Source organism: Sabethes cyaneus, chromosome 3, assembly GCF_943734655.1.
Source record: "Sabethes cyaneus chromosome 3, idSabCyanKW18_F2, whole genome shotgun sequence".
NCBI classification, from domain to species: domain Eukaryota; kingdom Metazoa; phylum Arthropoda; class Insecta; order Diptera; family Culicidae; genus Sabethes; species Sabethes cyaneus.
In genome coordinates, this window is record NC_071355.1 from 77,229,591 (window position 1) to 77,256,823 (window position 27,233).

General features: G+C 38.0%; 1 protein-coding gene across 10 annotated transcripts; it reads left to right on the plus strand.

The window, feature by feature from the left end:
- LOC128739216 (ubiquitin carboxyl-terminal hydrolase 32) lies at window positions 1-26,811 on the plus strand. 10 transcript variants are annotated; one of them, XM_053834663.1, is made up of 14 exons: window positions 27-108; window positions 1,362-1,384; window positions 1,475-1,786; window positions 12,783-13,017; window positions 15,863-18,489; window positions 18,546-18,857; window positions 19,083-19,390; window positions 22,827-23,476; window positions 23,532-23,695; window positions 23,758-23,963; window positions 24,031-24,216; window positions 24,525-25,136; window positions 25,192-25,522; window positions 25,751-26,811. In XM_053834663.1, the coding sequence occupies exons 3-13, from the start codon at window positions 1,729-1,731 to the stop codon at window positions 25,462-25,464; spliced, it is 5,631 nt and encodes a 1,876-aa protein (XP_053690638.1). In that variant the 5' UTR covers window positions 27-108; window positions 1,362-1,384; window positions 1,475-1,728; the 3' UTR covers window positions 25,465-25,522; window positions 25,751-26,811. The 10 variants fall into 10 exon arrangements, with proteins under 10 accessions (XP_053690632.1, XP_053690642.1, XP_053690641.1 ...); XM_053834664.1 differs by lacking the exon at window positions 27-108 and adding an exon at window positions 117-465; XM_053834657.1 differs by lacking the exon at window positions 1,362-1,384 and having other exon boundaries at window positions 1-108.
- The last annotated feature ends 422 nt before the right edge of the window (window positions 26,812-27,233 follow it).

Genomic DNA, 27,233 nt, shown 5'->3' on the forward strand with positions numbered 1-27,233 from the left:
GTTTCAGTATGCAGAATGCAAAGTATCGTCGTCATTGAAGTGTTCGCTGCGGGATAAATGTAGAGGAAAATTTTGTGGTTTATTCATTACTTCGCAAATAGGTTTCTTGTAAGTTATCCCTTTTCATTGTGTGTTCGCAGTAATAATTTTGTGTTGAAGAAACTACGCGATATGTTATCGTGAAAATGCATCGTCACCGTTCGCTGATTATCAGATCAAGTGCAGCAAAAAGAAGCAGAAATATCAATTATTTCCTGGTTTTCGTGCGATTATCGAACACCCAATTCGAAGCGAAGCATTCGGGGAGTGAAAACTTAGTGCCCGATAAGAGGACAGCAAGAGTACAAAGCTAATGGCGAAAAACCGATCCCGTTATTACAAATAACATTGGAATTTGCATAACGCCGTACGCGATAGGGGAGCTGAGAGGAGATTCGAACATCACCCTTCTAATCACCTGATTCGGTAAATTTGGTTTCTTGCGTGATCGCTACTGGTTACTGTTTTTCCTCCACGATGGGTGATAATAAAGACCAATCGCCATACAAAGTGCAGTGCTGCCAGGGTTAATTGAGATTGGGTAGATAATGCTGTGAAGTTATCTTATCTCGCGTTACTTGTAATGTAACATATCTGTCTAGCCAAAAACATAAAAAGAAAATATCAGTTCAGTAGGATAGATTTCTTTTTATATCTACTGAGTTTTCAAAAAGCTCACTGCCTAGTCGAAATTTAATTTTTTGATATGGTCAGTTGCGCATTCGTCAGAGGTCAGACTGAGATAATCAACCCCGGGATTTAGTCTGTAAAAATTAAAACATTTTTACATATTAATTGCATTATGATTGATTTCATGCAATTGTCACAAGAACAAAATCTTGCAATGATGACTAAATATTGTAACATTTGCTGTAAATTGCATAAATCTCAATTTAATAATCTGCTGCTAGATTTAGTTACTGAAAGAGTAATAAGCGACCAGCATAATTAAGGCGAGATCTCCTAGTTCCGGACACCTAGGGTTTGGAACGGATATAAAATCAATTCTAAGTACAAGTTTAGTTTTTGTTCTTTGTGACAGTAATCTATAAGATTACTATGAATACAAGGGATAAACTATTTGTGTCATCAATAAACTTTTTATTCACGTGTATCGTCTTTTCGTTGCTTTTATTCGTTATTAAGATCGCCGCTGAATCTGACAATCAGAATTGAATTTAATACTGTTCGGTGCTGGGGACTTCCCCCTATTCATAACAGCATCCAGTTTAGTAAACTTTCTAGAAGTCATGTTACATTGCATGAAATTTATTCGAAGATAATAATCTTTTATTCGTATACAATTTAAAACTCGCGACAAGTGCTAGGAGCTGTTAAATAAACGGTATGAAGAGTTTCATCCATAATTCTACAGTAACGTCTTAAGTGGCTTCTCGAGTGATAACTTTTATGTCTCTACCGGATTCTTCGCTAGCATGTTTAATGGCATCAGACAAAAATGCAAAGATAACTATTATGAACGATACCTGGCGAGGATTTAAGAACAGTGCGATTATGGAATGATGACCTTAGCTGCTGATTTTGTTGTGAAATAAGTGAAAAAGAAACACTGTTTTTAGAAAAACGTGAATTTTACTGTTGGATGGAAGATTATCAATAACTGCGGACTGCTGGCCGGCAGAGCCGTATATAATTAGCGGATGAAAGTGTGCTGAACAAAAAAGAAGAATGGGTGCAAAGGATTCGAAGCCATCGTGCATCAGCTACGAGGAGGCAGTCAAAAGAGGTAAGAATCACACTAACTTCCCGTATTGATTCGTTGTCTGTTTTTATTTTTCCTGAGTTTTACCATCCCTGTGGACAGTATTTTGATACATTGTGATATTTCTATAGTTTGTTACATTGTTCAAATTGTTTGCCTTATGTTAATAGTTTTTTTTGCATTTGGGTTGCCGAAACCAGTTATAATTTGCCATTAGATGAGAGATTTAATTGTGCTCCTCGAGCCAATAACTTTCTTTTAACTTGCACTGGCGAAATGCCTTAATGATGAGGTACCATTGCGTGGTACTGGTGATAGAAAATTAAACCTGTGTCAATGTAGTCCTCAAACAGATTCCTGAGAAGGATTTTTGTACAACAACCGGAAGGGACATGGTGGCAGACATTTTCAAGCATATGAAACTGTCGAATTTCGCTACGAAATATCTGGTTTGGCTGAAGATCAGTATTTGAGGCTTGAAAAGAGATAAATTTTATTGGAATCGGAATTATCTACAAAGAAATTTAAGCGAATGAGTGTTTGAAAAAATATCTGCTGCTTTGCTTCAAGCAACACGATTATTCCGTGATGTTTTGGCCGCATTTGGTATCCTACCTTAGCAGAACAAAGACAATAAATACTCCACCAAAGGCAAGGGTATGCTGCTAACAATGTGCGAATGATATCCAAGCACGAGAGCTATTCCAAATCGAGAAATGGTCAAATGGAACTTTAACAAGATTTAAAAACTGTTGATATATGAATGAATATGAATATATGGTACTACCACCTGCCTTAGCAGAACATCCGTTCATAGCAATGAGCCTATCATGTCAAAAAGAGTTGAACATATTCAACGATTGGTCATGCTTCCCAACTCTTGTATGAAGGGCCAAAAGGGAATTGGTCGATAAGAAACATCACTTACACGTACCAGGGATTTAGAGAATCTCCTTCCAAGGGCTAAGTCACCTGAGTCAATCGTTGAATAAACCGTCTTAATGCAGAATGACTCCAGCAGGTGGGGAGAAGAGCCCGCTCATTATCCACGATGTGTTGTTAATCTGGCCAAGATTAACCCTAGAAAGTTGACTGTTTCACTCTCCCTAGGCCCACCGCTTCAAACAAGTGCTCTGATGGTCCCTCTCTCTTCCCGATTCTAGTTTATTTATGAAATGTGGTATATATGGGTAAAAATAGAACAATCTCACCAGCAGTCCTTCGAATGGAATAGAGTTGCGTCCTTTTAGTTTCCATAAATGCTTCTAATAATTAATTTAATTTTTCTTCTGGTATCCAATATCCATGTGCAACAAGATTTAAAAACTGTTAAAAGCGAAAACTAGTTTTGGGCAACGGATAAAGGTTATTGCTCTGTAAATGCTTTGCTTTTAGAGCCCAAAAATCACGTGCGAAATTCATTTTGAATGCAAAATATGACGAATGTATTCAGAACAGATTTCTGAATCGAGCTGCCCAGTTCGCATCTCGGCTGGGTGGGTGGTGCTGGTAGACTTAGTACGATCGTTGCACTAGCCCCGTAATTGTCCAGTACTCTAATAACCGGCTGCGAAGTCTGTCGATAAAGAAGGGTCAAGTCTTAAAACCTTTTATAATGTTTATCAAGATTTATCATTTAAAAAATTATTTCGGGAATTTTGGTCAGTTTTTTTTAAGTTATAGGCCATCTATAATGAAATGATTGACCTTAGATATGCTTTATTTGAATTTTGTAATAAATCTGTTTTCAAAAAATAACTGTGTAGAGCGTTGGACTTAAAAAACGAAAAAAAAATTTAAGCTAGATATTTCTTACCTCGTCCAGACAATTATTTCTCATGAAAATCATGATCACTTCGTTTTTCCGATATTGTCCGTTAAGGTTAGAGGGTTAAGGGATATACAGGATTAAATAAAATGATCAGACAGACAAAATTGGGACAAATTTTTACGGACATCTTAATTTTAACATCTAAAATATAAGACACTTTCGGATGAAACCAATTGCATTCAGAGGGAAAATTTGTCTGGTGATATCGGTTTCAGCATTTTTATTATGAAAACAGGATATTTTTTGTTGTCTTATAATTTTTAGAGCTGTAAGTTTTATAATTTACTAGCTGATCCGACAAACTTCGTATTGCCACAAATTAAACTGTGCTGTACATAAATCGTGAATCTCCAAGTTTTTGCAAGTTTCTGAGTAGTTCAACCTTAAATGATTCATTTTGGCAGTTGAAACTATGACTATGAAACTATGAAAGCATGGGTAGTATAATATTCAAATGTTCATTTTTTTCGCAGTAAAGTAGAAAACAACTCCGCTCATTGCTTAGTCAGATAAAATATAGCGGATAGTATTTAAATAGTCGCTGTAATTGTAGAACATTTCGCCTAATACCATTTTGCGGAAAACTAATTAACCATAAAGCGGAGAGTCCTCCCCACATACCACAGGACTGAGAGATCTCAAATCATCATAAAAAATGAATTCATGCCTTCAAAATCTCCCGCATGCCAAATTTGGTTCCATTTACTTGATTAGTTCTCGAGTTATGAGGAAATTTGTATTTCATTTGTATAGGAGCGCCCCCTCTTAGAGGGGGGAAGGGTCTCAGCATTTTTTTTTGTGGATATTATCACTACGACCAGCATTTTGACCTATTGTGATCTTATCCAGGTGTTGTTCCACAGTATCGCTATAGAGCGAGCGAACTGCTTATTATCCGTGCTTAAATTTCCGGGTTTTCCCCCTTTTTTTCCTTCTACGCTTCTTACTACTTTTCAACCAGTCTAGCTCTAGAGCCAGAAAGTGCGGAGATTAGTTATAAATTATCCTTGGACAAGAGGCTGCATTCGCACCTCGACCAAGTATCATTCTTATAACCAGTCCCGGCTAAAGGCTTCATGGTCGGTAAAGCAGAGTTCAGCACAGAGTGAGTGTGTGTATGTGTATGTGTGTTCCTTACTAGTTTTGCATTATCAATCTCATTCCTAGAACCAGGAAGCGGAACAAGCTATAATTTGGCTCTTGAACAATAGGCTTCATTCGCACCTTAAGCAAGTACCACTCTTATAACTTGCCCTGGCAAGAGGCTTCCTTGTTAGTAAATGCAGAATTTGGTAGGAAGGATGTCGCGGTGGCTGAGAATAAACTGATGCTAAAGTCACTTAACATCGAATGGCCTGATTCTACTAAGATTCTAACCCACGACCACTCGTTTGTCAAGGCAGATTCGGTAACCTTGCGGTTACAGGCCCCCCCAGGGTCTCAGCATAGAAAAAATACTGTACTCAAAAATCCCCACATGCCAAATTTGGGTCCATTTGCTTGATTACTTTTCGAGTTATGAGGAAATTTGTATTTCATTTGTATGGGAACTCCCCCTCTTAGAGAAGGAAGGGGTTTCAGTACACCATTAAAAAATTACTGCTTCCAAAAAGCCCTACATGCCATATTTGGTTCCATATACTTGATTAGTTCTCGAATTATGAGGAAATTTGTATTTCATTTGTATTGGAGCCCCCTCTCTTAAAGGTGGAAGGGGTCCCAATTCACCATAGAAAAAATCCTGCAATCCAAAACTAACAGCGGAACCTTTGTTATGTATATGGATATCACCGTGAACATTGTTCAAAAATAAAGTGCGGTTATATAAAATAGTTAAATTTTTTTTTTGGAAAAATCTACAAAATTTACTAGATTTTTGTATAATTGATCCCCCACGGTTTAGACACATTAGAACCAGTCCCTCGAAAAAAACTAACAACGTTTTTGTCATTGTACCCACATACAATGTACAGGTAGGGCTCGAATGAACGCCTTGCGTTTGAAAAATTATAATGAACCAGTAACGACAACAACAACAATTTACAGGCAGGAATCCTCTAACGAGCATGGAAAGTATAAATTATACACTTATATGGAAATAAACTTAATTTTTTTGACAATTTCCCCAACGGCATCGACAGATTTAAACACTTCAGTTGTCGTCAAAGAGCAACGCCAATAAACGTAAAAAGAGAAGCTGCTTCCTGTGCGTCATAAAAGTATAACCAGATAACGGCGAAGGTGTACGTCATCACATCACAGCAGTTCCAAAAACTCGGAATTTCCTGAATATTCGCGAAACTATTTTAGCTCCCATTCGAATAATGCACGTAACAATTCAACGTCGACGATAATTTAAGGTTGCTGTCTCTTGAAAATTTGTTTGAGTTCTGTAAAAACACTACGTATTCGACTGATCAGAGAGATCTTCTCAAATGAGCATATAGTTATACCTATAGTTAAATAATTTTTGAATCGATTGCTGTTTTATTTGTCGTTAAATCTATGGATAACCTACAGATATATTCGGAAAACAACTCAACATTTTTGTTAATCTACTATTCTATTGCTATGCTATTGCTAGAACTGAGAGGGTTGGGTGGTCCTTTATCTGTGTTAATTCTGTAGACACCAATCGATAAATTGAATGCATGTTACATGCTTGTAACATTATCTGAAAAGTCTCAGGCTGAGTTATCTGTCGAATTTCCCCTTTTTATAATAAGGTGTATAAAGGGATATACCCCTGAATTTTGGTTATTGTTTTACGGTAACTATTCAATTGAAGATTATTTCCATGATAGAAAAGCTAATTGCATTAATTTTTGTCCTATTTTACTAACCCTGCATTTATAAACATAACCGAATCATGATAGGATAATCAAATTCGAGGACTCAAGGAAAATTTGAAATTTTGATTTTATTCTGCAGGCAGAATAGGTACTTTCCAGTTCTACTTCTGCGTGTGTGCATTTCGTACAATGTCGTCGGTCCACCCCCTCGCGGTAAATTATGTATGCACGATAGGGCTTTCTGAGTTGGCTGTCCCGAATGCAACCACAAGGGTATATCCAATGCAGTGATATAAACAGCAGCCGCTCGTTTTTGCGGTTGTTATAATCAGGTAGCGAATCTTGGGGTTTCGTTTTATGATCTATTGTGATGTAAAAAATCAACAATCACCAGAACTCTCGACTCTTTTTTTGTTGTTTTTCAATAGATTTTCGTACCCAGCGTACTTTATTTTACCTTTTAATGAAGTATCACTATGTTGAGTTGTAGGCTAAACTATCAGTTTTTCGTCAACCTGCAATGTTGTGTCGCAGAAAGTTACTGAATTACGGATTGATAACTGAAAATTTTATTTGGAATTGTCTGACGTACCCCATCATCTGCTACACCTCGTAAAAATATAGAGGCAGATATTACAGTGCGAGTTCTCTTTAAACCAACAAGGCTAATTAATACCAACTGAATGACGTTTCCTATTCCCATTTTTTGTTACTATCAGTTCCTAGTCGGGTTTAGTTACCTGTAATAGTAGTCGTAAATTTATTGTCCTCGCAGTTGTGCTTATTTTTAAACACTAACTTACTCAGGGTTAATTATTGGTTTATAGCATGATGAACAGGATAGTCCAAATATTACTAATCAATGGAACAATTGAGTCACTGGCATGTCTTTGTTAGGCATGTGAAAGTATTTATGTAAGCAAATAAAGTACATATTTTTGTATCTACAATTCTCGGATGAGGTTTTCGTGATCCCGAGGCTCTGTTGCGGTGTCGTTAATCTATTCATTAAATCAAAACTAAACTTCCCAAGAAAACGCGCAAAACTTGTAACGACACTGTGACACTCTTGTTTAAGCTTTGCTGTTTCTTTTCACTTATGTTTGGAATCTTGAGAATTTTAAGGTATCTTCCGTAAAATCACAAAGTATTTAAAAATAAGCCGAGTCAAGTTTGTGTTTCTTGAAAGCCGACTCTGTTGATCAGATACACCTAGGAAATAGTAATGTTTGTTACTCCCGCAAAATTCTTATTTGAACAAGTATGAATTTTTGTTTCATTGTCTACTTAATAAGGCACTTGCGACTAATAGTGCTTTGTGAAACCTCTTAGAAGATACTGATGTAGCCTAAGAAAAACGAAAATTTTACACTGATTTCTATTATTTCTTTGATAAACTGTAGAATATAACACTTTCGACGATTCTAGTAACCATAAAATAAGTGCGGCCTAATCTCGTTGTCTAGTTTAGGTTAGTCTATTTATCCGCTCAAAGAATAAGCCAAAGATAATTTTATTTTGACATCCTTTTGGTAAAAATGTAGATGATTTTTTAATATTTAGTGGATGCAAAACACATTAGCATTAAGCATACACTCAAGTCTTTTTTATACAGTTTGTTTTTTCGATTAGTCAAGAACGGTTCAACTTAGGGACCATTTACAAATGTATTGAGAAATAAATGAATGGTCCCCGTTTATAATATTCGAAAAAATAAACCGTGTAAAAAAAGCGCTTGAGTGTATGAGCATATGAGGTTGAATACATCGTAGATGGCTATATAATTGCATTATGTACCTGGCTACGTTAGTTATGATGTTATAAAAACGCAATTTACCAGAAAGGCTTCGCGATTTTTTACGATGTAATAATAGTTGCATATTAAATTGTTAATGTCGATCAGTTTCAGTCTACTTTTACAATAGGGATTGAAAAAAAATCTTGCGATTTTTTTTTCAAAATAGGAAGTAGGATAATTTTGAAGTTTTTTAGGATTGTATTATGTATTGTATATGGAATGATAGATCTTCTAATCGCAGACGAATTTATGTCCGAAAAGTCTGGCCATAAATTATTGTTTCCAGTATGCTCTCCACTGTACTCAGTCCTGAGCTACTCGTCACAAATTATTTGAGCCAGCGTCTCGACATACGCAAGTCGGCTGCAACTTGGTGCAGCCATCTAGCACTTTAAGCTTCTCTATTACTTTCGACGATGGTATTCTTGAAGAGAATGGCTTTCACTGCACAGTCGACCGGCATCCGGCAAATTATGGACGTATGTTCAAATCTCGTTGAGATATTTACGATTTCATAAGGGCGGAACAAAACACATTTCTGTAATTTTCAAATTTTATTTGGCTTCCGACATTTCTGGAGGATTAGTCGGAGAGTAAAAATTTGATCCGTAGTAGTACCGGTTTCCATGAAGCCCGCCAGATAGTGCCTTACGAATTCTTTTGCTAATGGGGATAGACGACGCAACAAAACCTTGGAGAGCACCTTGTAGGCGGCGTTGACCAGCGTAATGCCGCGGTAATTACAGTAATCTAGCCGATCACCCTTTTAGTAGATGAGACAAACCACACCCTCCGTCCACTCCTCCGGTAGTGTCTTCTCCTCCCAAAAGCTTGAAATTATCCAGTGAAGTGTCGTTGCTAGCGGTTCTAGACCATGTTTGTAGAGTTCTACCGGGAGTCAGTCCTTTCCAGTTTTGATTTTTATTGAAATAATAAAACAATGTTTATGCTTTGTTCGATTAAAGTGAACATGTTTTTGTTGAAATTCAGGGTTTTAACATGCTACGTAGTCTTAAGTTAACTATGTGCTCGTGTTTAGAGCACTTCCGTACTGATATTTTAGCATCAAAACAAAGCAACGCGTTGGGCTTAACGTCTTTAAGTTTCGACCCTTCTTTATCAAAATGACTTCACATCCAACTGTTAGAGTACAGGACAATTATGGAGCTAGTGGAACGATCCTACTGATTCTAGAACTGTCCATCTGAGGTTTGAACATACGACGACTGGCTGTTTATAACAGCATAGTACCTCGAAGCTAACTCGGAAATTGGATTCCAAAAACTAATTTTCTTAATGGGAAATTAGCAGTCATTAACTTTTCGTCGAAAAGCCCAATTTCGGAAGCAGTTTTTGAGCCCAAAACAGGGGTTCTGTTTCAAAAAAGATATTCGCTGCGTTCTTATTGCCAATCTGAACACAGCGAATATATTTTCATGTACAGAATTTTGGTTTCAAACAAAAAAAACTGCTTTTGAAATTTACAGAATCAATTACTGCTAACCCGAGCAGGAGCGAAGAGCAAAATAATATAAAAACAATATCAAACTGAAATATAATGCAATATTTTGTTATTGAACGGCTATGGAGATACATTGATAACACATTTTGTTATTGAGCTTAAAACATTGGTTGTAAGTTGAGTTTAATAACTGATTTTGTTATCATATCTTATTATGACCTTAAAATGACATTCGATATATTCAATAAAAAATTTTTTTGTTGATAAAAGAGATTTTAAATTATAAATTTTTTTGAATGATTTTTTGATATGTCATATGCATTTGTTATTCAATACCTTAATAATACTAAAATATGTTATTCCAAACTTTGAATACAGTTATGTTATTGCTTTGTTATTCAAATAACATAAGTAGTTATTCTTTTGGCCTTAAAGGAGCAAAATTTTGATATTATTTTTTGTTATTTTACCAACTATGTCAGCCAAAACAAGACCAAATTTTGATACGAGTTATTCGATTTCCATAACACAATGTGATATTATTTTACTCTTCGCTCCTGCTCGGGAATTTCACCTTAAACTATTATAATCATTTTGAATCAAAAATTTTGGCAAACTGTCATACATATAATCATTTTGATTCAACTCATTTTTGTAAAAAGCTGTCATAAACTTCACTGAATCAAAGCGTTTTCAAAATTTACTTTATAAAGTAAATAGATTGCTAGGTGTATGATCTTGAACTTTGCAGTTCATTCATAGTGCTAAGAATAATCGCTGAACGGCAAATTTTTTCCTACATGCAGCTTATCTCAACTTTTACCGCCATTCGTTATCAATGGCAAGATTACGACACAGAATATCGCACTATTTATATTAGACAATCTTGTGCGGTGCAAACAAATATACATTTCCACTTGCGCAAAGATAATATCCCATTGCTATTAAGCTTTTTGTTGTGTACCGACATGATTATTCTATTAAATTAGATTTTTTTATATGTGAGTTACTCGAACAGTAGTATTACTATAATGATGCAATAGTACTAATCATACTGATATGAAATAAAAGTCAATAAAATAATTATACGGTACGGAGTAATCCGACTCAATGCCGCATCGTTGGCTATGTGACTAAGTAGCTCTTCACGCCTTATTCTGTTTCGGTTCAATTCCTACTGATGCCGTTGATATTTTCTGTTGTGAGTTAATATCTTGTCGTACTGTATAAGTTAATGTGCAAAACCAGAAATACTGAGACTATCTAATGGGTCAAATCCCCGGTAAATGGTATCCCACATCAAATTGCACCACGGAAGAAACGCAGTAGAAAATTACCCATTGGGTATTTTCTCTTGAAAATTTGACTAGAAGTAGTTTAAAGTGTATTGTTTACACCCTATTTTTATCGCGATCAGTTTTTCGAAAATTGGAAAAATGGCGTCACCCGAAAAACAACGTCGCGAATTTAGTTTGCGCAAACACTTGAAAAATTCTCAATTGTCACATCATGAATGATGAGACCTACGTCAAGGCGGACATCCGGCAGCTTCCGGGGCTACTGTACTTCACCGCCCAGCACAAGTTTGATATTCCGGAGGAAGTATGGATGTAGAAACTTACATAGTTTGCCAAGAAATACATGATTTGGCCAAGAAATACATCATGTGGCAAACGGAGTCCGCCGTTCTTGGCTACCGGGACTGTAAAGGGGCAGATCTAGCTCAAGGAGTGTTTACAGAAGCATCTGCCTTCTCTGTCGAAGCAACACGAGGGCCCTACGATCTTCTGCCCGGATCTATCTTCGTGCCAATATTAAAAGGATGTATTGGAGTGGTACGAAGCCAAAGGAGTCGCTTTCGTACCTAAGGACATGAACGCCTCCAACGCACCGGAACTAAGGTTCGTCGAAAAATACTAGGCTATTATGAAGCAGGCACTACGGAAGCATCCCAAGGAGGTCAAGTCTGAGGAAGACACGAAAAAAAGGGGATTTCCGTACATATGAAGCTTGTACAGTGGTTGTACAAAACTTTTTGAGTGGAGTCAAGCGAAAAGGGCGAGCATACGGTTATGGTATTGAAGTTGAACGAAATAAATATGCCAAAAGCTTACTAATGGGTTATATTTTGTTGTCTGAAAGTTTGAAAAGGATCGGTCAATTAGGTAATTTTCTACAGCGTTTCTTTCGTGGTGTAATTTGATGTGGGACACCCTTTAATGGAATTTTATAAAATAAAAATAAATCATTTTACTATAAAATAAACAATCAAAAAATAATCTATGTCATAATACTAACTGTTACGAAAATTGTACTATGCAATTATGCTGGTTGGAGAGGAAAAAATTTGTATTTATTTAAGTATAGGTACCTATAAAGTGTTATTAATACGATCGCTGTAGGGACTTTATTACTCACTGCAGGTGCTTCAACGGAAAACAAAATTGGTAAGAACATTTTTTTCATATACCTAAAGAATTGCATTATCGGATGAGCTACTTCCTGATACTGTGGAGGTATATTCATTTAGGTTCAGAAACCGGAAAAGAAATACTAAAAATTAAAAAAGAAGAAAACTTATCCAATTTAATTCTACTATGTATATTTTATTCACGACAGATACGTATTTCGCCTATGACTTGCAGGCTTCCTCAGTGTCTGTTTTCGAAAGAAATACTGTCAAACACATCGCCATACATGATTATATTTAAAGAGAATAAATGAAATATGATAGTTATATGCTATATTTATTGAATCGTTCTTTTTCATGAATAAAAATAATCAAAAATGTGAATGATATCATTAAAACGATCGAGTCGCTGTTCGTTTCTAGCTTTATTATTCGAAGCTCAGTTATGCCGTATATCAAGATTTTGATTTCATTCAACTCGTAATCAGAAAACAATTGCTCATCCATATCTCAATACAGAACCTTCACCTAATTACGATGTAGCTCAGTAATTCAAAAGCAATAGTAATTTCTCTCCTAGATAAGTGTTGTGCCCCGATAAGATTGGGTGTTCTTTCATTTCATCATAAAGATATACACGCGCACCAGCGCGCTCGGTCAGTTTGATAACAATGATAAGACTACCTATCCATACTAGCAAAAGGTTTTTTTTTCTTGTTTCTTGCAGTTACGGAATTTGAGCTACGGCGAATTAAAGATGCATTCAAGCGATCAGCCGGCACCAGTGGAACCGTTCTTAGCAAGAGCGCTTTTGTGCAGGATGTCCTCGGCGATGGAGTTCCGACAGTGGTCGCCGATTGGCTGTATTCGGCCTGCGGTGGAACGGTAAAAGGCATTGCCTTCAAAGAACTCCTCTGCGGGCTGGTGCTGTTAACGAAAGGAACCCAGGAGGAGAAGATCAGGTGGGTAACATCTTAAATTCGAAGTAGTTTCGAGAAGGTTAACAGAATATCGCTAAAGCGACATTCACTGATAACATCTACTGGTGTACTACGTCAAGCTCGCTGCCGTTGAACAAACTGTTTATCGGGGTATTAATTTTAGCTTGTTTTGCGTCGTTCTCACGTATCGTAACTGTGTACCGACTATTAATTCTACTACTTCAATCCGTTTGAAGTGTCGATAGTTGTTATTTAAAGATTACCAATTATGTAAACATTATCGATTTGAACAGATAGTTTAAACAATCTTTAACAGTAGAAAAAATAATTAGTTAAAGAGAATGTTTTCTATTTAATTGTCTAATTGTATTACACTAAAGTCGCTTTTTACGCGGTATGTTTTTACGGGAATTTCGGAATTTACGCGGTTTTGATTTACGCGGGACATATCCTTCGCGTAAAAAGCGACTTGAGTGTATAAGGGTGCTTATTATGCCGCAGGTAATGCTCATTGTGCCCCACATACTGAACGATTTTTAGTTTTTGAAGCATGAATTTAAATTGCAATTTCCGTCATCATGTCAATTACTTTTCAATTTGCAATGGATTGAAAACAATTTCAATTTGTTTTGCAATGATGACACTTTAAAAATTCAGTCCTTTTGGATGCATAAATCAGCCAACAAGTTAGAGTGCTCATTTTGCCCCTAATACCCATAAATGGAAAAAAATCTGTTTACTAAGATTTGAGATCCTACTAGTACATTCAAAAAATAAATTTTGATGAGCAGAAAACAGGTTGAAATTCTGGCAAACTGCCTAAATTATTATATTTAATCAGACTTTTTCAACGGCAGTACAGTAGGTACTAGACAAAATGAAGTGCGCTCTTCCGTTTTTAAGATGTATAATTCACGAGCTTCCTTGCGGAATGTACAGGGCGTGGCAGAAAAAAAATGCGAAAATTTATGGTATTTCAAATCCCATTTTAAATTATTTTAAGCAATAATATCAACATTTTCGAGTTCAGTTATCTCTATTAGGTCCTTCAAACAAATTTACTCGATGTGTTCCTCCATTTTTATCAATTACATCCTCAATACGACGCCGGAAGCTAGAACTTTCGAAAATAGTTCTCCGACATCGATTCCCATGCTACGACAGGTCTTCATACTAGGGTGAAATGTTTTACAGGCTTGAAGCTCAATATTTTCCCAAATCGAATGATCCAACGGTTTAAGATCCGTACTGCTAGGAAGCTTCAAATCTTTCGATGGAACGTTCCTGTTTTCCATCAGCCATCGTGGGATTCGATGTGACGTGTGACATGGCGATCGGATCCTTCTTGTTGTAGATGTAGCATAACGTATTAATCCTTAGCGAAGTTGTCCTTCGTCCAAGAAAGTTCTTGGTCCTGATAAGATTCACACTTCGGTATGGATTTTAAAGCCAGCATCAATGAAACCAGGTTGCATTCTCAAACCGTAGGCAGCCACTGAGGCAAACATCATACATCGGATGTTTGGTATGGAACTTAAACATCATTTTCTCTGGAACATCCTTAAATTTCATCGGTCAAATGAACCGGTCTGTGCAGCTGTTGGACATAGCATCGATGCTGAACAGTTTTTCTCCGGAGAATAGGATTATAATTTATTCCTTCTTCAACAAAGAAAGATATCACTTCGAACGAGCCACTCGTAGTGCTTTTACCCCAGCGGGGTGCTATCCCTATCTTAACGAACGGTGTTTGACAGTCGACTTAACGAAGGGCGCTATTGCAAGAAATGGCGCCCGTCTGACAGGTAGATTTGCTGCCAACCTTGTCGAGATGTGCTGAGATGTTGGCAACAAAAACATGGCACCCATCGCAAGCCCCTGTTTTACCCGCCTCGTAACCAAGCGGCGTTTCACTCTAACTGAGCTTCACAGCTGCTTCGATAATTCTTAGCATAGATTTTTCAGTAATTTTGGCATTTTTTGCAAGTTTCTTTTTGGAACGCATCAGGTTGCGAGTAATCCTTGCATGAATCGATTCGATCATACTTGCAAACTGCGGACCGCCACTTCTGGACTTCCGTTGCTTAGGACCATCTTGTAGAAGTTTTTTAATGCGATAAACTGTGACCGATTGATATCCTACCACCTTGGCAATATCCTTCGGTATCCTCTGGGAGAGCAGCAAATTCGTAATAACTTCTTGGGTGTACATTTTCAGAAATTTGCAATACAACATTTCCGCTGCTTTGATGCAGCACTTGTAAGAAAATATAAACAAATACACTGTCAACAGAAATAGGTCATAAGTTACGCAAATTAGCCCAATACTATGTAGAGTTTAAGCATTTTCATGAGACATCGGATTTATTGAAAATGGGTTTTTGACAGATGTACTTAAGACAGACTTTCTGATAAAAGCTTTTTAAGTCCAGACTTAAAATAAAATTACTTTTTGTTTAGTATATTCGGATCCGAAATCAAAACTGTATAGTATCTATTTTGACGATTCATTGCACTACCAAACAACTAAATAAATAGGATTGAATTGTGGTAATAGTTTGGACTTTTCTCCCATTTAACTTCCGTATTCTATTAAGACGCTCAAAAAATTTGATTAAATAGTTGAAAAAGCCTTTTTTTAAAACTATTCTGATACAATTTTAGAAAAGAATAGTTATTATTTATAAAGTTTTTACGCCTACCAAGTTTCATTAGGTAGACGAGTGGGCGCGAATTCCATCTACATAATATTTTTCGTACATCATAATCCACATCCTAAAATTTCTTAGCCAATCCAAACTTGTTGAAACTTTAGTGTAATTCAATGAGCATAGATTTTAATTGTTGATTAATCTATCTATTTTAGATTTCTCTGGACCCTGTACTGCAACGACTCTGGTACACACATTTTGAAGCAAGATTTCCAAAAAGCCATGCAAATTGAAACTTCGTACCAAAGCAATATACTGAGCGCCACCAGCTCCGGCAGTAGCAGTTTTAGTGCCAATCCCACCCTAGGTAATAATCAACCGACCGTAGTGAACAAAAGCAACAGTCTGCCCAAGTACACGATAGCCCTGTTCGGACCGAATGATCGGGTCACCTTCGATCAGTTCAAATCGTGGATTCAAATCTACAAGGGGGCCACCGTGTTATCCAAGTGGTTACTTCAGGATGCTTGTGTGAACCTCAGCTCTGAGCTAGAAACTCCCACCTTTTATCAAAGTTTGGCTGGAGTTACTCATCTGGAGGAGCAGGATATTGGCGACTTGGAAAAGGTGTTCTGGCTACTTAAGGGTTTAACTGGTCAGCTCGATTTAGAATCACTTGGCCCACTGATCTGTCCTCCGGTGCCAAAGGCTGCTTTGAATGGAGTCTTTCTAGCGTTCGATGAGAACCATGATGGTCACATCGATTTTAAAGAGCTATGCTGTGGCGTCAGTGCCGCATGCCGTGGTCCTAACGTGGAGCGAAGCAAGTTTTGCTTCAAGGTTTTCGACATTGATCGCGACGGGGTGCTAAACTACGTGGAGATCAACAAAATGGTGGATATTTTGCTGTTTGTAGCCAAAGAGACAGGTTCTGGATATTACCGGGGATTCACCACTAGGAAGATGTTGGAGGAATTGTACCAGCGTGCAATGAATGCCAGTCAGAATGTTGGTGAAACGGAAACTAAAATGGAAGTACCAGATCCAGTGCCAGATTTTCGATTCACCCAAGAGGACTTTTTAATTTGGAGCATAGAAAGTTCTAGCAATTTGGTTCAACCCTTTTTGGATCTTCTATTCGAGGTGTGCCACATTGTGCTGGGTCTTCGTCCGCAGTGCAAACACTTAGAGGGAGATATTGTCCGAGGCTGGTTATCACGAGAGGTTCGAAGAGGCTACAAAGTCGGCCAGTTCTGGTATTTGATTTCGTCGGATTGGTGGCAATATTGGAATCAATACACGCAGCCTTCGGTTAACTCAGCATGTGTTCATTGCAAAATTGCTTCTACTTACTCAATTAATAGGAAAAACATTACTGCTGCTATTGTAGGAGTGGACGAAGCGATGATTTGTGATGAAAGTTTTACCTCAAACTCCACTGAAAGCATGGGAGATTTGCTTAACACGGGAGATTCTTCAAGTTTAGGTAGTGGTAGTAGTGGTATTTCATGCGGACGGCAACCAGGTGGCCCTCCTGGAGTGATAGACAATAGTAGTCTTATTGCACCTATCATATATAAGCAGATACCAACCCTTACAGGAGAAGGTGGCCGATTAAAACGAGATTTGACGCTTGTGCAGCATCGAGACTTTGAACTAGTTCCAGACTCATTGTGGAAAGCTCTCAACCAGTGGTATGGTGGACCACTGCCTCTTCCTAGGCAAGTTATTCAACCTCTGAATATGGGTGATGTAGAACTTGAGCTGTACCCGTTAAATCTACGAATATTGCGCCATCAAAGCCCACCTACTCAGCAACAACAGCAATCTAGCACTGCATGGGGCAGCATATCTGGTGGTTACGGCACTTTGACCACTGGAAGCTACCCAAACGTTTCGTCTGTGTTGCAACCACCAAAAAAATATCTCGCCTATACAGCAGCTTTCAGCCGGTTAGCAACAGTTAAACAAGTGGCTGAATTTCTCTGCGAGAGACTGAATCTTAGAGTTGAGGATATTCGACTATGGCATTTGGTGCCAACTGCAAATGGGGCGGCAGAATTTCCATGCCTGCTGGAGGAAGATACGTTAAATCTCCAGGAACTGACGATCGCAGATAACGACCAACTGCTTTTGGAAATCCGCAACAAAGATCTTACATGGCCGGAAGAACTGGGTTCGCTGACATTAGGTCACAGTAACAGCTATACCAACCTGGATCGTCGAGGTACTCTGGCGTCCATTCAATCACAACATCCTCCCGGCGCCACCGGACTGCATAACCTTGGTAATACTTGCTTCATGAACGCAGCTTTACAAGTGCTTTTCAACACGCAACCTTTAACTCAATACTTTATCAATAAGATGCATTTGTACGAGCTAAACGTTAGCAACAAGCTTGGTACTAAAGGTCAGCTAGCTGTACGGTATGCAGAGTTACTACGAGAGGTTTGGACAGCTTCTCAACGTTCCATAGCTCCGCTGAAGTTACGCTTTTGTGTCACTAAGCATGCTCCACAATTTTCGGGAGGTGGGCAGCACGATTCTCAGGAGTTACTCGATTGGTTACTTGATTCACTGCATGAGGATCTGAATCGGGTTATGGAAAAGCCCTATACTGAGTTGAAAGATTCAGATGGTCGTTCCGATGTGGTCGTTGCTTCCGAAGCATGGTCTCAACATCATGCCCGTAATCAAAGTATTATCGTAGATCTATTCTACGGACAGCTAAAGTCCAAGGTGACTTGCATGGGCTGTAATCGTGATTCGGTTCGGTTCGATCCCTTCAGTTTGTTAAGTCTTCCGCTACCGGTGGAAAATTATACCTACTGTGAAATTTTAGGTAAGTTTGATTCTTCCGTCCTAGATAACCATACTATATTTGGATTTTTTCTTCAGTAACCCTGTTGGATGGTTCCGTCCCAGTGAAGTATGGACTTCGTTTGAATTCGGAAATGAAATATTGGGATCTGAAGAAACAACTAGCAGAAATGTGTGCTCTAGATCCAGAGCAAATGTTAATCTGTGAACTTTCCAACTCGCAAATACGCTGCATACTACCTAACGATCAGAAAATTAAACCAAGCACTGCATGTGAGCTATATGTTTACGAACTACCGAAGCTAGGAAATGTATTGGTTCGATCTCGCGCAGGCTCCGAACTTGCTATCAATATCGAAAAAGGTTTGAAGGATATTCAGCGAACACCAGGTAATTTGTTTTGTTGTATAAACAAACATTGCTTCACTTTACAGTTTATTTTTCCACTATCATTGTGTCTTTTATTATGGTTTTATTGTTATTACACTACTGTGTTTCATTGAATTAATTCAATGTTATGTTTCTCGCGTCCATCTCTTTTTTCATATATCTTTCATTATGTACATCCTGTCGTGTTGTGTCCATCTCAATCGCAACCCACTTTACCATCAAAAGCTCTTCTACTACCGTCACTAGAACCGAATCAATTAACGACCAGCTCAGCCCATACGACCATCTCTTCATCGTCATCGTCGTCGACTACCGTCGATGATACGGTGGCCATCACCGGTGGTGGATTGCGGCTCGGACCGAACGGGGAAAACCCCTTCAAGGCCCGATCGGCATCCAGCGGAACAGCAGCTGGCAATGTCGGGGCTAGCGGCAGCAACCATCGCAAGGGCTCCACCACCACGGCATCGAAGGTAAGCCGGTGCTTTGGCAACACACTGCCCTGCATGCCCCCGAATATGTTGTGCTTCAAGGTATGGTAGTGTATATAAGTTTACAGTAGAGTAATATTAGTGTGTAGTTTTTTTGGTTTAGATTGGTGTTTTCTAATTATTGATTGCTATTATTTTCGGCTCGACAAATGTATATCATAGTTTCGTATTGCTCTGAATTTTGTTTTTCAACAAAATAGCACACTTTGCAATGGTTTTTCGTTGTTCTACTAATCGGGTTAATTTTATTATTTGATTTTCTGAATTTTCATTTTACCTTAACTATTGGCAGATGAAATATTGTTGGCAATTTTCGGTAATATACCTACTGTTAAAATTATAACTTATGCTACTGTAAGCCATCCAAAGCGCTATAATTATAGGATGAAACGCTGTAAGGTGCCCTAATTCCGTGTGCCTAAGTTTGTGTACCTTTAATAGAGTATAAAAAATTGCATGTTCCACTAAAAGCGTGCCAAGCGTACGGAAGTAGGGCACCTCACATACGATATGATACCATCATTACCCAATTTTTAAAATAATCGATTATCTAATGAAATAATTAATTTCATGACAATGAATTGATTATGAACAGGATGATTAGTGAGCTTGTCGATTAAAAAAACTCATAAAATTAGTAAGGGGTCCTAAATCAACAAATTTTTATTTTTCCTGAAGCTTATATTCTAATACTTAAAAATTGTAGATCTAGTTCGAATCTCTCTCCTTTTTCTTTAATCGCCATTAATTTTATATAATATGATTTTACGATTTGTTAAAATAGGCACCTTATAGCACCTTATAGGCACAATTGAGCAATGTGATCCCGCGACAGTTTTTGCAATCGATGCCCTTTTTTAAAAATAGGGCAAATGAGGCCATTCAACTACTCCTCCGGCATTTGTTCTTTCGCCCTGACAATGATTCAGTGTATTACTTCATACAGCTGCTCGATCTTAGCTTTCAGAAGTTCAGCCAGGATACCGTCCATCCCAGCAGCTTTACCGTTTTGCAGCTCATTGATTGCCTTCTTAACCTCTTCCTGTCTTGGTGGCTCCACGACATGGCCATCGCTCACAATTCTTATCCTATTTCTGCTGATCTTCGTGTTTACCTCTCTATTCAATAACATCTGGAAGCACTCTTTCCACCTGGCCGCTACAGTCGTTTTGTCAGTAAGCAGGTTGCCAGCGCTATCATTGCACATCCCAGGCATGGCACAATTCTTGCTCCTCACCGTTTTGTAGAGACTCCGTGTGTCATTGCTGACGAATCGCTCCTCTGTTCCGGCAATCTCGTACTCCTCGTACTCGAGTTTTTTAGACGGTGAGTTCGTTTCTCTGCAGTTCTAGACTCTCTAGAAAGAAATTCTCTGTTCTGACGTGTATTCGCAGCGAGCATGTGAGTCCTAGCCTCGTTCTTCTCATCTGTCACTACCTCCTGGTGTGTCTCCGAATATTTAGACATGGAAAGTAGGTGGTTCAGATGACCGTTTCTATGACCGCGGAAAAATTTACGACTCTTAGACCGTTATCGTTGGTCGACAGAGTACGGAAAATTCCTCCTTCCCGATCTCCCCGATGATATGTTTTGTTCTATAATGTGTTTTAACCCAGAGGGCCATTCATTACTTAATGATATGTTGAATAGGCTGTGGGCTGTAGCTCAAACGTTACAAAAGTCTTATCCAAAAACAATTAAAGTTTTTTGCAATGCTTTGACTGCCGTGAACACTTGAAAAAGTATACTTTTCACATAGTTTTTTTTCGAAAATATTATGCATGTTCCATTAGGAAACCACCAGCTTTGCGCCAAGTGCGCGGAATTAGAGCTCCTCACGGTAATCAACGTATTGCAACAAAATTTTTTTGCTTTGTTAGTAGAAGTATAGAGAAGACTAACCTTCGAGTTTTGTATCTAGAGAAAAGCCGCGAAGATGCGACGCTTGATTAATTCAAATACGCTTTCAATTGACTTTCGGGTCGTTTTTGCGCAAGTTTCGCTGGTGTATACACAAAATTCGTTTCACTTCTTGCCAAAGATTTTTTGCAAATCTTTGCCAGTGAACAAGTATCGTCATAACTTGTGGCAAGAATTTTAAGAGTGAGTATGCCTCCCGCTTGGCCTCCAGGTACGACACCGATATAACAAGCCACTCACCATATGTTCGAATCTCGACGGAGAGGCTGCAAAAATTAACAGAATCGAAGCACTAACCCCGCTATTGTCCTGCCCTGTAACAGCTGTCTGCGAAGTATGAATGAAAAACAGGAAAAACAGAAGGTCGGGTTCCAACAGCATAGCCTAGCCCACAGTTTTGCTTTACTCTGCCATGTCTCCAACACATGTATTGTATATTGTACCATGTCTCACAAATGTGTATTTTACAAGTAATCAATAATTTACTTTTTTTACTGTAGTCTTCATACAGTAGATAAGTAGTACACAGTTTAGCTAAATACATAATCAAGCGATTGAATGCCGATTCAAGAAGATAGGTCATGAGTGTAAGCGGAAAAGAATGGTTTCTAATTATGTTGCACAGTTCCTGTTTAACCATTTCCAAATTATGCACATTTTTGATCAGTAGAATTTCTCCTAATTCTATAGGAAAATAGAAACATAAAATAATAGATTTGATATATTCGCATAACATTTTTATTACTGTCAACCCCTAATATAAGGAATGTAATCATTTTTGAAAAAATAACAAATTAAAGTTAAACTCAAACTTTCACTATTCATGGTTTTAGTGTAATCGAACATTGCATAAACTCAATAATTAAGAAAGCACCTATCTAGCAACTAACTTGTTGAATATTCTTAGAGATAACATGGTAGATGGATATTGGGAACATAATATAAAATAGAATTTAAATTGGCTACGGATTTATCGGTTTTTTGTTAATGTGGACTATCTCTAATAATATTGAACAATAAAATTCTTAGATTAGAGGAGCTGACTAGACTATAGTTTCACGTTGTACAATTCAAAGCACATTGTTTTTGAAGTTGTGTTACAGTCTTTTTTAACATTCAAGGGATGGATATAATATATGCATATAAGCGGCTCCAGCAACAAATAAATGAAGTTGAATTTCTCTCACATTCCCAAGTTTTTAATCAATTGTGCAATATTTCAATTTGCCGTTCTAACTAGATATATCCACTAAATAAATTCTAACTCATGATTTTTGGTGCCTAATTGCCGGGCGAAACAACCTTTTACTTTTTTTCGTTAATTTTTTTGATTAAACTATTAGCACAAAATACATTTTTTTCAACAACATAGGTACACAAACAATAAACCGCAGAAGTAGAACGAAAGTAGATTTAGTAATTTAATTTTTCCTAAAGTTTGCTTAATGTTTTGTTTTTCATTATATTTATTCCCAATAGATTACGAGGGGCAAGCATAAATAAATTGTATCTAGTAATCTTATTAGGTTCTTCTATAAAGCCATTAATAATTTTTCAGCACATCCCTGAGATAAGTGCCAGTCCAGATAGTACCTTTGTTTTTCATGATACGCCGCAGTTCGCGGGAAGTACGTACGTCACGAACACACAGTATAAGGAACAAAGCTGTAAAACGATTTCTACGACTAATTTGCTGAACAATGTCGACAATGGTTGGAATACTTCAGCGGCGAGTGGAATATCTAGTGAAGTGGACGAACAGAAAACGCCCTGCAACGATTGTGATATTATCTATAATGGCCATGCCACCGATGAGAGTGAATCGTTCCCATACGTCGATAGCAATACGATACATAATCAGCATCACTATCAACCGCACCAACACTCACAAGGTGAATCGTTCAATCTAAGTGCAATTAAGCGACCCCTGAGCTCAGCTGGTGCCAATACTAGCGGTACAGGTGTTTACAATGCTCTGTCAAAGAATAATTATTTAATAGCAGTCCATCGAAAGCTTAGTAGACAGGATACCTACTTTCTGTCGCATCACAAATCGAGGCCAGGCCTTTTTGGGGTGCCATTGTTGATTCCGTGCTACGATGGAGTGACAAACAAAGAGCTGTACTGTTCCGTTTGGCTTCAGGTAGCTCGGTTATTGAGTCCACTCCCACCGACTCCACCGGATCAATCAAATCATGCTACTGACTGGTATGTCTCTTTAACCCAGTGAATACAGGATTTAAATTAACACCCTTTTTTGCAGTGATGATAGTTTAGGATACGATTTCCCATTCACCCTGCGGGCCGTTGCTAGTGGTGGACGGACGTGTGCTCTATGTCCCTGGTCTCGCTTTTGCCGTGGTTGTGAAATTCCTTGCAACGATGAGTTGCTTCTTCAAGGTTTAGTTCACTCCGGCTCTTCTTCCAGTAAGTTCTAATTGAAAACTGAAAAACAAAATCAGAAATTATATCTGTATGTTTTCAATTAGGTAATAGTTCCACGCCCAATCTATCGTCTCGAGAACAGACTCCTACATTTCGTAGAAAAACATACGGAAGCTCGACGACATCTTCACTGGAAGGTAATATATCTTTAACGACGTCGTTACGACACATCAACACCAGCCATATTCAGATTGCAATCGATTGGGATCCGACTGCGCTCCATTTGCGGTACCAGAGTACACGTGAAAGGGTAATATGCCTGATCTACACATAGGAACAGTTCAATTGATATTTGTTTCTCATTTTTCTGCCTACAGTTGTGGACTGAACACGAATCTGTAGCCATTTGTCGAAGGCAGCGAACGGAACCTGTTGATTTGGATCACTGCCTGCGAGCGTTCACCTCCGAAGAAAAACTGGAACAGTGGTATCATTGTTCCCATTGCAAGCAGAAAAAACCGGCCACCAAGAAACTGCAGATCTGGAAGCTACCGCCGATATTGGTTAGTATCTATCGCTTTTATTACAGCTCCAATGGCATAAGTATTCGTAGAGTATTTTTCGAAATTTTCGATTTTTGAATTTTTAATTTATGAGTTTTCTGGAAAAATGGAAGACCTTGAATTTTTAATTATTTTTTTTCGTTTATCCTAAATCAATTAACTAGGTACGTGTACAGAAGTTCATGAAGTTCTAGAGCTTTAGGCTAATTTTATACGATAGTTTTGAAAAAAAACCTCTGTTTTTCAAAGGCTTGCAGAATTGTAGTATTGAATGAACAATAAGTTGTGGTGATCTTTCGTCTTTACAGATTGTGCATCTTAAAAGGTTCAATTACGTCAACAACAAGTGGGTTAAATCACAAAAGGTTGTAAATTTTCCCTATGAAGATTTTGATCCCACGCCGTATCTGGCGTCGGTTCCACAAGAAACTATACTACGCCACAAGGAACTGTTAGATGGCGGGGGTGGTTATGATGGTCGCAATCACGACTGTCACGACGAGATTGTTGAGTTTGATCGGGAAATGTCCATGATCGATGAAATCAGCGATGTAGTATCAATATCGTCAATCAAATACGCAATAGATGCACAGGAGAATGATGAGTGCACAGAGGACGATCGAATCGGCGATGAGAGCAATTGTAAAAAAGATGAAAATAATGCAAGTATTATAGCGGCAATTGTAGGAACCCAGCCGGTGGCATGTGCCCGGCAGGATTGCGCAACGAGTGACGAGAGTCCGACAAAAACGAGAAACAGCAAAATTAGTGTGGTGTCCGATGGAAGGCGAAAACGGTTAGTTTCCACCAGTCTAAACAAAACTCCGGTGGTCGATGGACAATTCAAAGATTTTCACAACCACCACTTAAAGTCGGAACGTGATCCATTTGATTTAAAGTACCAACTGTATGCTGCTGTGGTAAGTATATGGCAGCGTTTATACTGGTTCTAAATAAAATAAAAAAAAATTTCAGTGCCACTCAGGAATGCTAAACGGTGGGCATTATATTTCATATGCGGCGAACCCGAACGGATCATGGTACTGTTACAATGATAGTTCATGCCGCGAAATTCCCATGCGACCGAAAATTGATCCAAGTACCGCTTATCTGTTGTTCTACGAACGACGAGATTTGGATTATGAACCCTACCTTCCAAAAGTGAACGGCAAGCATATTCCGTCGGAGCACATGGCGGAATTCGAAGAAAGCGAGAACGATTTGAAGAAAATGTGTACAATCATGTAGAAGTTAGCTTCATCAGTGATAAAGACTCCAGTGCGCAATTGGGGTGTCGCTAAATTTGGTGAGTAAATTGATTTGATTGATATATTTTATTAATTGCATGTATGTTTTTTAACCTTGAGATGATTGCATTCCACCTCACCACAGAAAATTATTGGTTTTGTAATCCTATATCTAAAATTTCCATTCCATTCAAATTGAAAAGCATGACTAACAGGGTGCATTATTTTTCGGTTAATCATTTTGAGCAGTAAGTTGATTCAAATTTACCATTCTATCAACTTTACAGAAAAACTATTGAGTCTATCGTTGTCTGCAAGGGGAAAAGTAGGACATAACAATGCCAAAAACTAAACAATGATGCCGCTGATATTGTATCAATACGGACAACAGAGTTAAAACACGTGTCTGCGATTTCGAAATTGCATCGCTGTAGCATAATGTCTTGGGAGAGGGAACAGCTAATTTATAAGAATAACCTGTTTTCAGTCGCTTGTATTTCAAAGTAATAAGATCAATCAAAATCGTATAAAACAATCCTTATAAGTGGAACAAACAACATTCTTTGTTGTTGGCTTTAGTTGAAAGTAGGTACATCGTCTTTCGATTGTCGATAGGATTTTCCAACGCGCGTGTATCGAATCGAAATCTATATTGTTGATCTATGTTTTGTACGTGTCACTAGCTTTATTAACGCATTAAGGTAAAAAATAGGTAAATCGATTTTCAGAAGCCTTTAACCAGCAAAAATTAAATTATGATATAATCTATAGCGTAAGTTGTATCACATTATCATTCAGTAAAAAAGCATTCCAATTTCAAGCTAGTAGAACGGCACTGCAACGAGTGGTAAAATCGAAACTAGCTTTAAGTGTTATTCTTCATTCAATAGATACCTGGATTGTAGTCAATCAGTACTGTTAGTTGTGGTAAACGATGGATATTAAGCTTTGGCGAACCAGCTTTTTTATAGAGAGATAATGCGCGAAATAGCCGGTTCCGTTACGTGAACACGAAGCAATTGATACCAAAAAGATATCGATTGTTTCACTTATTAGGCTGCTGCAGAAGCATGAGGATCTGTTTTCAAAGATGTTGATTAGTTAATTGTGTCCTTCGAAAGAAGTAAAAGTGAGTTGTTATTCAATGTTATTTTTTCGATCTTTTATTTTCGTTATTTTTAACCGAGCAAATTGGCGGAAAATGATAACTAATTGCTTCGTTAGTTTTCGTTGTATTTTATTACTACTTTTCATTACTGTAATACTGATTGAGAATATTATTCTTTCTGTTAAGTGTCGAATGTGACTTGGTTGAAGCAATATCAAATATTGATGAACCCTGATTTAAACGAAATTTGAGTAGCGAAGTTTATATTGTGCTTAAAAAGAAACTCCATGAAAGCTCTGCTGGTAGGTGGTTATTACCGGCGGTTTTGTTGATGTTCACTAATCCTATTTCTCGTTTGACTTACTGGAGATCAGGTGCTGGAACATTAACTTCCGTTCCACTGTCTTCTGCAACTTCGCCATTGACATGTTCATCGAAGAACTGCTTCACCTGATGACCGCCTCGCGCTCGTTTGTTATCAGATTCTCACCCTCGTTCCTCACATGGCAGGTTTCGATGTGCACCCTTACGAGATTGGTTAGCTCGGAATAGTTGTTCTAATTCTTCACGATTTCTGTCCTGTTATCTAGGTCCACTGTCCCTCAGGATTTGACCTGAATTATGATGTTCTACCAACTAACTTTGTCTATGAATTTCTCGAC

Bases quoted from the DNA above. Each gene is read 5' to 3' on its own strand.
- LOC128739216 (XM_053834657.1), top strand. From the start codon at position 1,729: ATGGGTGCAAAGGATTCGAAGCCATCGTGCATCAGCTACGAGGAGGCA. The intron at 13,018-15,862 runs GTGGGTAACATC...TATCTATTTTAG, and splicing joins ACCCAGGAGGAGAAGATCAG to ATTTCTCTGGACCCTGTACT. The intron at 24,217-24,524 runs GTTAGTATCTAT...TCGTCTTTACAG, and splicing joins GGAAGCTACCGCCGATATTG to ATTGTGCATCTTAAAAGGTT.